This window comes from Heteronotia binoei, chromosome 5 (genome assembly GCF_032191835.1).
Source record: "Heteronotia binoei isolate CCM8104 ecotype False Entrance Well chromosome 5, APGP_CSIRO_Hbin_v1, whole genome shotgun sequence".
Taxonomy (NCBI): Eukaryota; Metazoa; Chordata; class Lepidosauria; order Squamata; family Gekkonidae; genus Heteronotia; species Heteronotia binoei.
Window position 1 is genome coordinate 67,439,453 of NC_083227.1, and position 17,723 is coordinate 67,457,175.

Genomic DNA, 17,723 nt, shown 5'->3' on the forward strand with positions numbered 1-17,723 from the left:
CCTTACTGTCTTCCCACCCTCCCAAGTGAAGGCATTCACTCCGTCCCCACCTCCAGGGGAGCTGATCTCTGCCATCTGGGGAGCAGTTGTAATTCTGAGTGATCTCCAGCCCTCACCTGGAGATTGGCAACAATGGTTCCCCAAGAAGAGGCATTGTACTTGTCTGAGGTCCCACCCCTCCTCAAACCCCACCCTCTCCAGGCTGCACCCCTTAACTCTCCAGGAATTTCCTAATCTGAAGTTGGCAACCCTGTCTCCTTCCCTTTATCTGCCCCTCTGACTTCAGCTTTCCATCGCCTTCCCCCTCCCTGCAGTCTCTACATGGAAAAGGACAGTCTTTTTCCACAGTGGGGGGAGGGCAAAGCAGTTTACTTCATTCTCCTCACAACCCTTTGAGGTGGGTTGGGCTGGAAGTCTCTGGGCGATTTCCCACACAGCTTACCAAGGAGCGAAGTCCCTCCTCACCGTGCAGCGTCTGCTCGGATTTCCCACCAACTGCTCCGCGGATTCAGGAAGTGCTGGACCTTTTGCGTTGCTAACGTAAACTAGGGTTTTAGCGATTTCCATTTGAGACGCACTTCCTGATTCCGTGGAGCAGTTGGTGGGAAATCCGAGCAGACGCTGCGCAGTGAGAAGGGACTTTGCTCCTCGGTAAGCTGTGTGGGAAATTGCCCTCTGACTGATTCAAAATCCCTCAGTCAGCTTCCGCAACAAGAACCTGGGCCTGGCAGACCTCACTCTGAAGCCCTAATGCCTATGCCCTCCTGAAACTCGACCAGAGAACCTTGAACTGGAAGTCATAGTCAGGACTGGCCCCAATGTGTTCTGCCTCAGAGGCCTGTAGTGATACCTTTCAGACCAACAGTCTCTCTCTGACTTTCTCTGGCTATCTCTCTTCTCCTCCCTCCCTCAGCCAATTGAAGGAAGGTTTTCTTTCTCTCCTCTGTGAATCATTGTGTCAGGCAGCTCAGCCAATGGGAGCATAGAGAGAGCCAGTAACTGCCAGAACTAAGGTTGTTTGCCTTTCACCGACGGAACCAGCTTTGCTGGGTAGCAGCAACCACTTGGATGGGAGAGAGAAGCAGGCTCAACTAATGGTACACAAGTACTTGATTGATAGTTTGACAATCCAAAGGTTGATTAAATGCAGTCCTACCCAGTCCCAACCAATCAGGGTGCTCCATTTTGCCAAGATGAAACTATCTACAAGATGCTTTTATTATTTTATCCACCCATTTTATGGGTTTATTCATAATTTTTTTATTTATCCTTTGTTATTCTTACAAAAATCAGGGAATTTTTATTTATTCTAATTAATACATATATTTTGCACTACAAGAAAGATACTGAAATGTTTCAGATTTTTTCCCTCCTCATTTTTAAATTGTGTTTCCAGAGAGGGTAAAAAACGATTTCCTGGTTTTGAGGTCTTGGTGGCAGGGAAATTAAACTAAATTAAATTTTTAAAGTAATAGTAAATACATAAAATTACAAGAGCAAACAAATCTTAGTAAAAGGTGAAAAACCCATAATAAATGTACAGAACAGCATCTGGTAATATAACGAGCTCTCCTGAGCAACTCCTTTCTTGCTCAGAAAACTCAAAGTTTCTCTTACCAGAAATCTTAGCCACCATATATAGCACCAGTGATCTGAATTCTTATATTTAAAAGTTCACAATAATCAAAGAGCTGTTCTATATAAAACATAAGCTAAAAATCTGTTTACAATAAAATAAAGACAAATAAACTCTTCCTGCCTCTTAAATACTCACTGGTATTTTTGGCTTCTATTATGCAGTTCCTGAAGTCACCCCAGCTAATGTCAGTGGAGGTGGTGGTTCTAAGTCCGAACTGGTCATAACATGGGAGGTAAGTCACCTATGAATTCAGAAGGAAACTTGATTTTTCTGTTTTAATATCAAATTGACCATGAGGGTCAGGTATTATTTTAAGTGACATTTCACACACTGCATCATCTTATCTCTTAGAAAATGATTGTAAATTCCAGATCTGAATGGACTATAGCACTGCCTATAAGCAAAGGACAGTAGATACACAGGTGTTGGGAAGGGGGCGGAGATATCAGGAGTGGAAAATAATATTTATTTATCATTACTGATGCCAATGAAATGTGTAACTACCTGGCTAGAAATACAAATAAACACTCAGACTTACTATGCAAGCATTCCTTTCAAGATGAACATCAGTCTTCCCTGAAGAAGTTCTAAACTGTAACGTAAAACAAGATCTTGTGCATACGTAGATGCATTTAAAATGGTTTTGTTTTAGTTACAGATAGTGCTTGCAACTTGAAAGGATGATTTTTAAATCTCCATGGAATGATGACCAGTTTAGGGCCATTCTGCCTTGTGAAAGCAGGGGAGGGCTGTGTAGTCCCTGAGATTGTCTGACAAAAGCTCTTAGATGTTCTCAGCCCAAAAACCAGTACCGTATACAAAGGCTTCTTATTGGTGCATGTTACCAATACCTCCTCAGGCTCTGTTATCTTGTTCTTTTCATCTACAGATAGCCAAAAGCAAACCTCATTTGTCCCCAAAAGCCTTCGTGTAAAATGTAATCACATAATGCAAATACATTTCTCACTAATGCTTTTGGGACACATTTTATTATCGTTCAGCATCACCAAACAGAACAACAAAATAGGAGCAATATTTTGTTTTTCAGTACTTTTCTCATTGCCCGGTGTGCTGAGTTTCCATCCTTCCTGTGACTAATTGGATTAATGCCTCGCCTTCCACCACTAAAAATAAAAGGAGTGTTAAAAAAATGAGTCAGGTGCTGAAAACATCATCCATAATTTTAAACCATAATTTGCAAGAAACATAAGAGGCAATTTTTAAGGTGACCACAGTTGCACAAGTTTTTGGTTGTTTTTTTTTTTTTTAAATCCATAATGAATAGACAGACACATTGTCATTCTGATTTAGAAAGATACTGGCCCCAAATCATTTCCACATGTGCAAATCACTTGGCTTCAGTAGAACTGAAGGGCATGCTTAACTGGCAATCTGGAAAAGGGTGTTCCTTGCAATGAGGATTTCCAGCCTCTTTGCTGAGACTCAAGATGTACAAGATGAGATAATTGCGACATAGACACCAGTGACCTGGATGTGATGTGTCTGTTTCTGGCATCAGGCAGTATTTGTCTGCTAGACTTCCATGCAGATTCCCTGTTATAGTGTAGAAAAGAGCAGTAGCAACTTAAAGACTAGCAAAATGCTGGTGTTTGTAGCAGTATACTTAAACTAGGTCATGACCTTTTGGTCCAAAGCTAGCAATGAAGCATGTCTAGTAAAAGGTCAGGGGACACATGGTGGAGTAGAACAAGATACTGGTAAAAGTCAGAGAGTTCTTGTACATTAGAGATGCCAGCCTCCAGGTGGAGCTTGAAGAACTCCTGCTTTTATAATGGATCTCCAGCTGGAAGAGATCAGCTCCCCTGGAGAAAATGACTGCTTTGAAGGGTGGACTCTGTAATATTGCACCATGCTGAGGCCCCTCCCCTCCCCAAACCCCACCTTCTCCTGGATCCACCCCCAAAGTCTCCTTGTATTTTCCAACACAGAGCTGGCAACCCTATCAGAGATCTGAACCACTCTGAACATAGTGTTGGTGGAAGGTGCCATCAAGTCACAGCTGATTTATGGCAACCCCATAGGGTTTTCAAGGCAAGAGATGTTCAGAGGTTGTTTTGCCATTGCCTGCATCTCTGTCATGACCCTGGTATTCCTTGGAGGTCTCCCATCCAAATAGTAGCCAGGGCAGACCCTGCTTAGCATCCAAGATTGCATGAGATTGGGGTAGCCTGACATCCAGAAAGAGGAACTAGGTACTGGCTCAAAATGAACGTGTGTCTAAAGTTTTTACTGTGGAAAAAGGAAAGGGTTTTGAACATACACATATCTTGTTTAGATCCTGGTCTATACATTTGTTGGATTCATTCAGACTCTAGGAACTGCCTTACAGATGGCAGTTAGATGTCTGATTGCTAGCTGTCCGTTATGTTTAGAGCTGCATATGGTTTCTTATCGGATTTGCACAATTTTAATATTAGATACTTTCAGTGGAGAAGACAGACTACAAACAGACTATAAAAAGCACATGAAAGTCCTGAAACAAATTAGCACTGAAACATTTTCAAGTTGAATGCTTATTTCCTTTGCCAGGCATTATGTTTCCAAATTTGCACTGTGTGTGGAACCATTACTTTTGGGGGGACTTAAGCTTTACTGAGCCTCATTGAAAATCCATACACATCAGGCTGTTTCTGTGATTTTCCTGTTTTTTTTCTCTTCATGATAGACGGTTCCTGAAGAGTTACAGAATGGAGGTGGGTTTGGTTATGTTGTAGCCTTCCGTCCACTTGGTACCACAAGTTGGATGCAGACTGTAGTAGCTTCTCCCGACGCCTCCAGATACGTCTTTAGGAATGAAAGTTTACCGCCATTCTCCCCATATGAGGTCAAAGTGGGGGTGTACAACAACAAAGGCGAAGGTTCTTTCAGCCCCATCACAACTGTCTACTCAGCAGATGAAGGTAATCTAGGCTGTGCTGATACCTGGGATTCTGTTGATGGCCAGGCCTGCTTGTGATTTAGAATAATAAACAGCATATTTCCAGTTTTAGAGTTCTATCTATTGACAGCCCTTACTTGAACATTGTTCAGTGTTTTTGACGTTAATTAATTAATTGCATTTACCTGAGGTATGAGATCTTTCTTTTAAGGAATTCATAAGTTTTAGCTGCTTAAGATGGGTTGTTTTCAAAATAACACATCAGGATGTTTGGATTTTTTTTCTTTTGATGTTTAATGACACTGTATTCATTCTGTGATGAGGTATACATTTGTTTAGTAGCATGTTTTATAGTAGGCTTAAATCTCTTCTTAAAAATTAGAATTGAGCTAATACAGTTTTATGTTTCCATTAAATAGAGGCATACAGGGATTTATAGTGCAATCCTAAGCAGTGTTACAGAAAGCAGTCCAAAACAGGTCCACTCAGAAGTAAATTCCATTCTAGTTAACAGCATTAGTCTCAGTAAGGTGATCATAGAATTGCAACCCAAGTTGACTGATGTTAATGGGCTTAGAAGAGTGCTTTGGATTGCACTGTTACGGTGAAATATCCTCTGACTGCAAACTGGTCCTTTTTTCAGTGTAGCAACACGTTGTGCAATTAAATAAATCTGTCAGCAGCATCTTTTTATCAATTATCTCAAGCTGGTACTCCATCAAAGGAGAGAGGCATGGTCCAATTGCAGAGCACAGTCTTCACAGTTTTCATCTATGAAGGCATCACTCATCTCTCTAATTAAAGAGCAAGAAAAGGCCTCTACTTGAGACTATAAACATCTGCCAGTGAAGTTTGGGTACAGTCAACATCTCTAGGAAGAATCAAGATTGCACTTACTGGCCCAGTTTGCCAAAATTTCATTCCTCATACACTCATAGGATCTGTGTGGAGAAAATGTTCATTGTGATCCCCATCTCATTCTACCTACTTTTGGAACATCAGAACAGAACTTCTACAGTACATACACATGGACATGCTGTACTGTCATACTGTACTATCTTGCTCCTGCTATGCCTTAAAAAGGAGCTCAATTAGCAGGTGCAGAATAACATGGTGGTACTTTCCATTATGGCCTTTCCAGGGACCCAGTTTGGTGTAGTGCTTAAGAGCATAGACTCTAATCTGAGAGAACCCACTTCTCCACATGCACCTGCTAGTGTGACCTTGAGTCAGCCACAAGTATTCTCAGAGCTGTTCTCTCAAGAGCAGTTCTCTGAGAGCTCTCTCAGCTCCACCTACCTCATAGGATGTCTGTTGTGGGGAGGGGAAGAGAAAGGAGATTGTAAGCCACTCTGAGCGAAGGGCAGGGTATAAATCCAATGTCGTCTTCTTCTTGCTTCCCATCACTACCAATCATCATTTATGTAGAATTCCTAAATTTGCAAAAGATAGGCTGCTATAATTTCTATTTGATGACAAAGAATGGAACTGGCAGAAGGCAGGCTCTGCCACTAGAAACAATTGGCTTCTTCTCTCTAGGCATTCCCAAGACATAAAGTCAGCACACTGTGAATTTCTCCTACTTCACCTGAGTGTTGCAAATTTGTGAGGATGAACAACTCACAGCATGATGGCATTACAACTCTAGTATCCCTAGGCAGGAGAGAGGCCAACTTGGGGCTCGATCATGTAAAATCAAGGCATTGTTTAGTGTATAGCAAGATCCAAGCTGCTGGCTTGCTTAATGTCACACAGATTCCTAGATCCAAAGCTGAATACTGAACTGCAAAAAACAGTTGTCTTGATGAAGAATTGTGATCATAAAATTTAACATACAGCTAACCATTACTGCTTCTCTTTAGAACCCACCAGAGCTCCAACCAACATCATCGCCAGAAGCCTTTCCTCTTCAGAAGTAGAAGTGTTCTGGTCCTTGCTGCTTGAGTCCCAGAGCAAAGGAGTAATACAGGGCTACGAGGTAGGAGCATCAGTCCTCTTCAACCACCTAATTGCTTCATGGACAATATTAGGGCATTTATTCTAAAGATGCACAATGAATTCCTTTTGCAGAACCGTTACTGGAAAGTGTTTTTCTTATTGCCTAGAAAAACAGACTAATAGAGGTAGTGAGCTTTTAAAAAATGTGATTATAATTCTTGTTGAATTATTCTGCAAGGTGGAGACTGTCATGTAGTAATAGATTCCTGCAAAACACATGAACTACAAGCTTTTTGCTCAAACCACATTTCAGAAATATACCAGTTGCCTGAGGGCAAAATTAAAGATTTTTTTTCCAGTACTGTTTCAATGTCAGCCTGCTCCCTTGTACACAGTACACCAGATATTCTTTAGCTGGAAATGGAAATGAGGATGTTACTCCTGAAAAAGGAAGCCTCCAACATAGTTGATCTGTGGACACCATAATGCCTGCATTGAAACACAAGCTATAAATCCGCACATCATAGAAACCAAACTGACTTCAAATGTTTCCTTTTCCTGTGGATATTTGAAATAGATACAGGGCAAGATTTCTGGAGTGGTACTGAAATAAAAACTCCCTGACTTTCTTATCTTCCAGATCACCTTGTCTTTCCCCAATATTAAAGGTTATACAAAAACTTCCTATATTTCACATAAAATAAGCCTGGCACCCCATTGTCCCAGAAAAAAAAAACTACTTCTCTTTGGCCGTTTTCGCACTTAGCGTTTGCTCCCCTTTTTCCGCGGCGCAATTATGTCCGGATCATTTTTCTCGTTTTCCCACTAGTGACTCTTTGCGGAGTCGCCTTCCCTGAAGCCCCGGCTCAAATCGTTTTCCCACTGGCATCGGCTTGAGTCCGATGCCCTGTCAATCATTTTTTTTTTTAAGCGCAAGTCTGGTTGCGTAATGACGTACTAACGTACTAACGTAACATCGAGCTGTTCCCTCCCCTTCTTTTCTTGGACAAACCGCATCACGTGTGCTGCTGCTGCTTATGGATTGGCTGCAGCTGTAGAATCCTCCACAGCCCTTTATGTATTAACGGAAGCATTCACAGTGGAGAATCCTAGCACTAGATTCCCCCCCCCCCCAAATTCTGAAGCACTAGATCCCCCCCCCCCAAATTTCCTCCGCTCTCTTTCCCCTCCCCGGCTGGCGCTTGCAACGGGGACCTGACTGATTCCTGCTGCCAGAGCTCCCCCCCCCCCGCTCCATTCTCTCCTTCCCCTTCTGCGGCGCGTGTGAGGAGCTCGCTCGCGTCTACTTTCTAACCGAGCGGAATGTAGCCAGGGAGAAGAATGCAGGACTCCAACTTCCCATTTTATACATGGCGATTTTGTGCAGGTCCAGAAATCCTGGTGGCACAGCTGAGGGAGGCATTCCCTTTTTAAAACACACACACATGGACGCTTTGGCCCGCACCGGCACTACATCCCCCCCCCCCAACAATGGTCGTTTTCGCATTATCGAGATAACGCAACAGCGGAATAACGCAACTAAAGTCAATAATAAAAAAAAATTCTAACGAAACCAATTGAAGTGCCAATTGAAGCTATTCCAGGAGGGTTTTTTTTTTCTATTTGTTAATTTCGAAATATCGCTATTACGCAAAACTGTGAAGTTTAAAAAAAAATGGCCATGCCGGCACTTTGGGGAAGCGCCGCGAAAGGCTGATGATTGGCCAAGCGGGTGGATGGGGTGGGAGGACGGAAAGGGAGAGGGTGACGCCCCCAAAGCAGTCGATCCGGCGTGGATGGATTTCGCACAGGAAACTCCGCTGAGTGGATCCGGAGTGGATCCAGAGGTTTTCGGAAACTCCGGCAACTTGCTGAAAAACATACTCCGGCGTAAAATCCCTGAAACGCCGGAGCAAAGCGCAGCGCCGGAGCAACATGTGCGAAATCCAAGAGAAGATCCGGAGGTAAATGGGGCGCTACGCCGGAGCAAACGCTAGTGCGAAAACGGCCTTTGTTTTAACCCATTCACATTTGTGGCCAAAGTGTTTCACTGTGTAATGTCAGCATTGTGCTCTAGGTCAAAGTTTTCCACAAGCAAATGTGGCAGGAATGAACAGATTTGCCACAGACTCTGTTGTTATTCTTTGGTTCCATTATGTTATTCTTTGGTTGTCCTCCAGCAACTTCCAAAAGCTGATAATAGCTTTTTGTACACACACACACACACACACACCTTCCCCAAAAAAGACTCTTTCTATATTTCACATTTTTATTCTTCTTCCAAGCTCAGGATAGTGAACATAATTCTCCCCTCCCATATTTTATCCTGAAAACAACCCTATGAGGTAAGGTAGGCTGGTAGAGACTAACTGGCCCAGGAGCACCTTGTGACATTTGTGGCAAAGTGAGGACTTGGCACCCGGTCTCTGCAAGTCCAAATCCAGCATTCTGATCACAGCAACACACTTCTCTGTGGCAGCTTCCCCACAAACAATCAAACGAACATTTTGTTAAAATTTCCACACACAAAAATCACAAGAGCAAAATATCAGTTGTGTGTAACAAGATTTTAAAAAGCACAAAACCCTCAAAAGCTAAAAGGCCCCTTAAATCAGGTAGCATTAAAGTACAGTAGTCTTAGAAGTTAGAGCCGCTGAGCCTCTAAAAATCATGTGTGTGTGCGTGTATAAGATTTTCAGAGACCAAGTGGCTCCAGCTTCTAAGACTACTGTACTTTAACTGCTAATGCTACTTGTTTTGATTTTATACTGGTTTTAACTGTTTTAGCTACTGAACAGTTTTTATATTGTTGTGATACACACACATATACAGTATATATATACATGTATGTGAGAGAGAGAGTTCTTGACATTAATGTTCACTCATGTAGGGTGGGAGTGGGGTAGTTAACTGGATGATATTAGGGGAATTATTATTATGATTTCATCAGTCGCATGCTTAGGTGCACAGGCATAACACTGTGGGTGTGCACAAGGTTCACTCCTGGATGTTTTTTTTAGCTGTTCTGAAATGTAAATAATGTGTTTGTTAAGTTCAAACAAGAAAACATGCAATTTTATTTGTGCAGGTTAGATACTGGAAACATGAAGACAAGGAAGAGCAGGCTGCGCGAATAAGAACCATGACCAACCAGACTTTTGCAAAAATTAGCCACTTGAAGGGGAATGCTTTGTACCACTTGGCTGTCAAGGCTTACAATACAGCGGGGATGGGACCTTCCAGTGCTGTAGTCAATGTAACTACCAAAAAGCCACGTGAGTGTCAGTTAAGAAAACAAAGATGGATTGGGTACATAGGAAGCATTTAGGTCATTCTGTGTTATCTTATGTTGCTCTTGAGAGCCAGCTTGGTGTAGTGGTTAAGTGTGCAGACTCTTATCTGGGAGAACCAGGTTTGATTCCCCACTCCTCCACCTGCAGCTGCTGGAATGGCCTTGGGTCAGCCATAGCTCTCGCAGAGGTTGTCCTTGAAAGGGCAGCTGCTGTAAGAGTTCTCTCAGCTCCATCTACCTCACAGGGTGTCTGTTGTGGGAGAGGAAGATAAAGGAGATTGTAAGCTGCTCTGAAAGAGCCCCATGGCGCAGAGTGGTAAAGCTGCAGTACTGCAGTCAGAGCCCTCAGCTCACGACCTGAGTTCGATCCCAGCAGAAGCTGGTTCAAGTAGCCAGCTGCAGGTTGACTCAGCCTTCCATCCTTCCGAGGTCAGTAAAATGAGTACCCAGCTTGCTGGGGGGCGTGGAGTGTAGATGACTGGGGAAGGCAATGGCAAACCATCCTGTAAAAAGTCTACCGTGAAAACGTTGTAAAAGCAACGTCACCCCAGAGTCAAAAACGCCTGCTACTTGCACAGGGGACTATCTTTACCTTTTTTAAAGCTGCTCTGAGATTCTGATTCAGAGAGAAGGGCGGGATATAAATCTGCGATATTCTTCTAACAGGGTGATTAGCCTCTAGAAGGCAGGCACCAAGCTGGAAAAAACTAATCTCACTCATCCTTTTTAAAGGCCTTTCCAGTAGTGTGATCCTAAGGCCTGCTGCACTACATGGTTGTTATTTACATATTTATTCATGTTCACTTCTACCATCCCACTATCCTACTATCGAGGTATCCTTGTTTAGTCCTGGGTGTGTCACAATTATGAACTACTGAGCCATGGGATTCATAAGACTGAATTGTTAAATCTGATCCTGATCATTCAGATTTACTGATCACATTCTCCACATTCTGTGTAGCTTATTGGCAAAGGAATAGCATCAGAATCAGCATTCCAGTTTGGGGATACTCCATTCCTTGGTTGTTGTTTTTTTAAATCCGCAAGTTGATGTGAGTTAATGTTCAGGATTCTTCATCTTATTAGTCAAGAGAGAGCAAATGAAAAACTTAGCAGGCCAAGAAAAATAAATGTTTGCCTTTCACTTCAGAGTAGGGCCTTTATCTACAAGTCTCTAGTTTGGTGAATTGCCATCCAATTACCTTATTCATGTATGTCATGTCAAACCTGTTACTAACCTTGAATACACGTTTGTACAGCAGCTCATTAACTTTCCACCCATAAGAGTTTACAGCTCCTGAGACACTATCGGAGACAATGCCAGCACTAGAATACCTCATGATATTCAGCTTTCTCTGTTTTAAATATAGCACCCAGTCAGCCCCCTGGAAACATCATCTGGAATTCATCAGACTCCAAGATTATTCTGAACTGGGATCAAGTAAAAGCACAGAACAATGAATCCGAAGTGAAAGGTTACAAAGTAGGTAACTCGTTCACAGGCAGCAAAGAATTCTCTTGTTGTCATTGTTGTATGACACTGAACAGGTCACTGTCCTGAATTCACTATCCACCAAATCAATCAATGTCAATAAATAGTATGCTTAGGTTGCCATTCTAAGAACTGGTACTTGATCATAAATTCTGTTAAAGCTGTTGGCATTACTTTTTCCAAAAAGTTTGAAGCAGGGGTATCAAACATACGGCCTGCAGACTGGAACCAGCCAATGCAGGGCTCTCTCAGTCTTGCAGGACAGAGAAAACAGCTTCCCTTTCCTCTGTGGGCTGTCTCCCCCCCCCCCCCCCCACACACACACACACTTCTTTTGGACTCTTCTCTCATGAAGCTGCAGCCTGGCTCTTTCATCCTGGAGGAGAGAGAAAATAGCTTCTCTTTCCTCCAGTACCTAGTGGCACGCATGGCTCAGCTGGAGAAAGTGACCTTTATGATCTAATAAACCTGGAATATTGTTCCCACATGACTGTAGTGGCATAATAGCACCATTCAAACCTAAACTCAGAAGAATATGTCCCAAGTTAGGCAAAATAAAGCAGGAGTATTCTAGATCAAAATGCAGTACCTGCATTTCACTAGCTGGCATCCTGGAAAATTTGTTACTTGTGTTCTTGAGGTATTACTGACGTATCATTGTTCTGTTTGTGGCTGAGGCGGCTAGTCTTTCTCTGTTCAGTACTGTGCTTAATTCTACTGATGTGTTGTGTTGCTATCTTTGAACATTTTCACTACATAGGGCAACTGCATCACCAATGAAATACTGCCACTCATAATGGTGAATTTTGTGTGGGTGTTTGTCCCTGATGCAGTTTTTGCTATGCTGCAGGAGGAGGTTATCAGATGAGGTTCAAAGCTCAAATTAGAACTGAAAAGAAGAGGATGAGATTTATGCCTCTTCAGAATGAGGGATGTTTGTGTTTTTTTTTTTTTTTTTAAAAGGTGAAATTTCCAAATGGGTTTTGAAGCTGGGGTGGTAAAACTGTCTGAACACCTCTGATTTCACAAAGCCAACGAGAATGAGGGTCAAACTAGACAAGATGGAGATTACAGATATACAGTCATCTTTAGAAGTTAAATTATAGCTGCATGGGATCCTCATTCAGATCACACCTGCAGAATTTTCCAAACCAAAATCATTCAACTCTAGTTGTCCCTTTAAAGAAAAGGCAGTTGCTTTTTAAAGGGTATAGAGGCTGGCTTGAATTAATGGAGATGTATGATAGAAAGGTTAAACCCTCTTTGACGTCCTCGCATGTCCTGAATCAGAATCAGGGTCCTGCACAGCTAGAATTTAGCTTTCAGAGATAGATAGAGGTTTGTGATCTTCATCTTATCCTTAGAAGAGCTTTATAAAAGGAAAGTTAACTATCTGCAGCTTCACCTAATCTCATATACTGTATAAGTACAGCAAGCCAAGAGCCACATGGCTTTTGGAATATCAGGACAAAGATTTTCTTTGGAAAATGTGAGATTTGCTCAACTATCATTATAGCATTATAAACAGAGGCCATTTCAAAAATTGTTTTTAGTCTTTTCTCCTTTTATCTTCCTCCCTCCCTCAGTTGGTAAATGTGAGTTAGTGTCAGAATTTGTATTTTAAACAAATTAAATGTCTTGCTCTTTAGGAAAGGCTGAAGGCAAATTAAGGAAGCAGTTTAACTCTGAGAAACCAACTTGTTCTTACATTAATGACTAGTTCAGTGATTGTGTCACTTTGCTTCTTTCTTTGCCTTTGCAATGTGTTCTAGGTTTTATACAGATGGAACAGACAAAGCAGTACATCTGTTATAGAAACAAACAAAACATCTGTGGAGCTTTCGCTGCCTTTTGATGAAGATTACATTGTAGAAATAAAGCCATTTAGTGATGGAGGAGATGGAAATAGCAGTGAGCAAATCCGAATTCCAAAGATATCCAGTAAGACCAATATTTTCATATTTTCCTATGGCCATTTGTTGATGACTTCATTTGGATTTTTTTAGCGATTCCAGTGCCGTTCCAATTAAACTCCAACTGGACCATTTGTCACTGTGCTTGCCTGTGTCCCACAGTCTTGCCAGCTTCCTTTGTAGAAAGAGAATTGACAGTTTGATCAAACTCCAAATCACTGTGAAGTCCAAGTCTAGGTGCTTTGGTCAGTTGGAATTTCTTCACAGAAGCTGAAAATTTAGACCTGGGTTAAACTAATATTTAGAATCCCAGTGTGTGTAGAGTAAACAATCTCCAGTCCACTAAAGCACCTAGTATTTAGAGAGTTCTTACAAATTCATCTCCCAGATTTCCAATCTTATTTGTTGTGGAGGATGAGTGAAAAAGCTGGCTGGATCCAGCCTACAGTGCTGAAGGGAAATGGGCTCTCCTTTGTTCTTGCACAAATGAAGAAAACTCAACAGACCAAGGTCTACAGTGTGAAAATAAAACCAGAGGTGGCCAAACTGTGGCTCAGGAGCTGTATGTGGCTCTTTCACACATACTGTGTGGCTCTCGAATTCCCCACCGCCCCATTGGCCAGCTTGGAGAAGGCATTTGTCTCTTTAAATCACTTCTCCAAGCCAAGCCATTTGGTGGCCTGGAGAATGCATTTAAAGTTGCTTTCTTTCCACCTCTCTCTCCATCTGTTTTCCTTTCTTCCTGTCTTGCGGCTCTCATACATCTGAACTTCATGTTTTGCGGCTCTCAGTCACCTGATATGTATTCTGTGTGACTCTTACATTAATCAAGTTTGGCCACCCCAGTCTGCACTAATACAAGAACAGATGGGGAAGAATATGCCATAGAGTCTCAACCAATTCGTGACCCCATCCACAAGGGTGTTCCAGGTAAGAGAAAACCAGAGGTTTGCTCTTGCCTTCCTCTGCATGGCATTCTCAATCCTCCATGAGTATCGCTAGGGGTATGCATTTGGCATAAACTGAGCTGGGAAAAAACCTCCAAAATACCTTACCAGTATTTTGGGGGTATTATTTAAGCTGATCAAAGAATGTGATCAGCTACCGTAATAGCTGAACCTGAATAAAAGCCAAATTTGGAGGGGGGGGGCTTTTATTCAGTCAACTATACTCAATGGCTGGTGGGCCAGCCCAGGATTAGATGGGGCATCCGGAGTTGAGAGCTGTAAGGGGAGTTCACCAGCTGAGTTGAGCTCTGACTGGAAAAGCGGATCAGCTGGGGTGGCAAGAGCTGAGAGCTCTATGCTGCCTCAGCTGGGGCTGTCTCCTCTTGCAGCTCACATAGCTTGGACAAGGCATTTAAAAGGACTACAGTCCCTTTAAACACCTTTTTTCAATATCCAACCCCACAAACAAGTTCATCTTAAATTGACTTTCCTTTAATTGCTCTATCTCTTCATTTCCCCCTTTTTCTGTTCCAACAGGCTTTAGTGTTATACACACCTCCTTAGTATTTCAGCCTCCTCAGGCATACTATATTTCTAGATATGTGATTGTAAGAAGTAATATACCTTAAGTAGGGTTACTGGGGGAGCAGTTAATATAAAGGTTGTTTATATATATAATCTCTAATGGACTTTGCTAAACTATCAGTTTGTTATATAGGTGATTCTTAAATATGATGCTATACTGTAGAATTTGATGAGACCTGTTATATTTTCTATTTTGATTTTTTTTATAAAGCCTCAATAAAAATGTTAATGAAAAACACCTTTCCCCCCTCAATTGAATTGGGGGGTATCTTCTTTGGAAGCCCATAGAATTGGATCCCTTGGTCCAATCTGAAACTTGGGAGGAGAGTTGAGGAGAGGTACCATCAGCTATGCTGCAGATTTGGAGCCTCTAGCTAAAAAACAGCTCCCTCAGAGCCCCAGATATTCCTGGATTCCTGGATTGATTCTCCACTATACCCTTTGGGAACCATAATGGTCCCCATGGGCTATAACGGAGCCCCAAAAATTGAGGAATCCTGAATATTTACCAAATCCAAATGTCATACCAATATTGGGATTTGGGAATATTGGGAAATACTGATATTTTTGGGATTTAATATACCCGAACCCAAAAAATACTTGGGGGAGGGTTTTGCATACGCCTAGTTGTCTCCCCTCCATGTACTGACCAAGGCTGACAAGCTTGGCTTAACTGGACTATTCAGACTGCTCAAAAGAAGAGCAAGGGGAGTGATTTTACCCAGTTTCCCCTGTGAAGTACAGCTCCATTCTGCCTCCGCAAGTGGTTTGTAGCCTGTCATCCAATATTCTTACAGTTGCAAGAGATCTGCAGATAGCACAAATATGAAGAAAAGAACAACAGATTTATTCCATCTGAACACGTCTTTATACAAGTGGCACTTCCCTCCTCGACTTAAGTGAATAGGAAAGTTTGTGCAGTAGCTGTATTTTGGTATACTATTGGAGGACCGTAGAAGAGACATCCTGTTTTTCTCCCAAATAATACAAAGATGTTTTACCAGAAAATATATTATAGCAAGTTTTTCAGTGAAGGAACCTTGTTAATTTGAGGCATGAATATTGTTTGTTTATGTTCATGGGCATAGCCTTGTTGTCTGAAAAGCAGGTTAGCATGGTGGCCAGGAGCAACTTCTATCAGCTGCATCTGATTCACCAACTTCCTCATTACCTAGACTAAGATCTGGCCACACTGCTCCATGCTTCTGTAACTTCACATTTGAATTACTGCAACACACTCTCCATGGGGCTGGCCTTGAAGACAACCCAGAAACTGCAACTGGTCCAGAATGCGGTAGCCCAACTATTGTTTGGCCGACCAGTGGAAGCATATATTGCCCATTTTGAAACGGTGATACTGGTTGCCAATCTGTTTCCAAGTTCAATTCAAGGTGCTGGTTATGACCTTGAAAGCACTTCGTGACCTGGGAAACCACATATTTGAAGGGCTGTCTCCTTCCATTTGTCCCTGTGTGCCCACTATGGACATCAGGCGACCATCTGCTGTCTATCCCACTACTTAGGGTGGCCCATCTGGCATCAACCAGACTCCAGGACATCTCCATCGTGGCTCCAGCTCTGTGGAATGGGTTCCCTGAACTGGGGTCCCTGGAGGGTTTCAGGAGGCATTGCAAGGCCTGGCTGTTTGCCAGGGCTTTTGAGGGAGTTTAAACGGGAGGCATCTTTTTAAGAGAGAGAGGCTGAGGGATTTGAAGCTTGCTATTTTATCTTTGGTTTTTAGCTGGGGATGTTTTAATTAATAAGTGCATATGAAGCTATAATATATTGAACCTTTTGTTTTTCCCCCCTTTCTCACAGATGCATATGCAAGAGGGTCGGGCGCTTCTACTTCAAATGCTTGTACATTGTCAGCCATCAGCACAATAATGATTTCCCTCACAGCTAGATCAAGTTTATGACAAAAATTATCTAAAGGACTTCCTGTTTATAATATAAGCAACATTTAGCTAGTTGTTTTGAAGACACCCAGTACTAAGTAATATTGTTGTTCAAGTACATCTTACTACTGGAAAGAAAATGTTTTATGCTTCTCTAGGAATGGCATTATACAGTACTTCCTCAAAGCAAATATAGCTTTGTCTGAAGTTTCCTTGGAAACTCTGCAATGCACTGAAAACATCTGTAATATGATGTTACCAAAGCAGTTTACATATGTCCTTATATGCATATTTTTATTATATATTTAGTGTTTTATAGACTTTTTTAAAGTTAACATATGATGTAGATTAATTTCTTTTCCCTCTGCTATAAAATGCTATTGATGACATTATCGTTACAAAGATATATTCTTTTTGGAATGTTCTGTGGCTGTAAGCTCAGAGCTCTCAGTACACTGGTTTCAGATTGATTGTATAGTTTTACAAGAGAATGCTCTAGGGAAGCTGTTTTGGTCTTGGTTTAGCCTTCAGGGCATCCAGAGCACATCCAGTGTGCATGAAATAGGTGTTCCGCAGGCAACCTGTTCCTCTCAGTTCCTCAGCCTGGTATAACATTGCAATATTCCTGGCTGTTTCTGATTTGGTGATGCACTCCTGCATCTCATATAATGATATTTAGTAGCTCCTTCTGTTCAGGCAGCTGCCCCAGTAACTCCCAAAAGAAAGAAAGGAGTGAGCTGCTGGATAATAAATTTGGCATGAGAACACCTTAAGTAGATAGCTGTCAGGCATGGCCCACTATATCCAGCACCATGGCAATGAAACCAATTGAGAGAGAAGGGTGGGGAAGGGAGGAAGGCTAAGTAAGGATACCTGTATCTGTAAAACTTTTCATGCTACCATTTAAAATTATCTGGGTGGTGTTGGTTAAATCCAGTACTTTTGACATGAAATATTCCATATTGGACCAAACATCTGAAACAAATCCAAAATATCTTTCAATGCAGTTGCTTTTCAGTTTGTATAAATGAACTGCATAAGATCATCTAGCCAGTGCTTTAATGATGGATGGTAAGGTTTGGGGGGATTTTTTAAAATTTTATTTTGATGTACTGATTTC

At 42.0% G+C, this 17,723-nt stretch overlaps 1 protein-coding gene across 3 annotated transcripts in view; it reads left to right on the forward strand.

Annotated features, from left to right (window-relative positions):
- LOC132572476 (contactin-4) overlaps positions 1-17,316 on the forward strand; it is a 706,005-nt gene extending 688,689 nt beyond the window's left edge. For all 3 annotated transcript variants that reach the window (XM_060239572.1, XM_060239573.1, XM_060239570.1), the window contains exons 17-23: positions 1,801-1,871; positions 4,326-4,560; positions 6,401-6,516; positions 9,565-9,751; positions 11,139-11,251; positions 13,033-13,201; positions 16,524-17,316. In XM_060239572.1, the coding sequence (XP_060095555.1) occupies positions 1,801-1,871; positions 4,326-4,560; positions 6,401-6,516; positions 9,565-9,751; positions 11,139-11,251; positions 13,033-13,201; positions 16,524-16,624 (992 nt within the window). In that variant the 3' untranslated portion in view covers positions 16,625-17,316. The remainder of the gene's footprint in view (positions 1-1,800; positions 1,872-4,325; positions 4,561-6,400; positions 6,517-9,564; positions 9,752-11,138; positions 11,252-13,032; positions 13,202-16,523) is intronic.
- Positions 17,317-17,723: the final 407 nt, after the last annotated feature.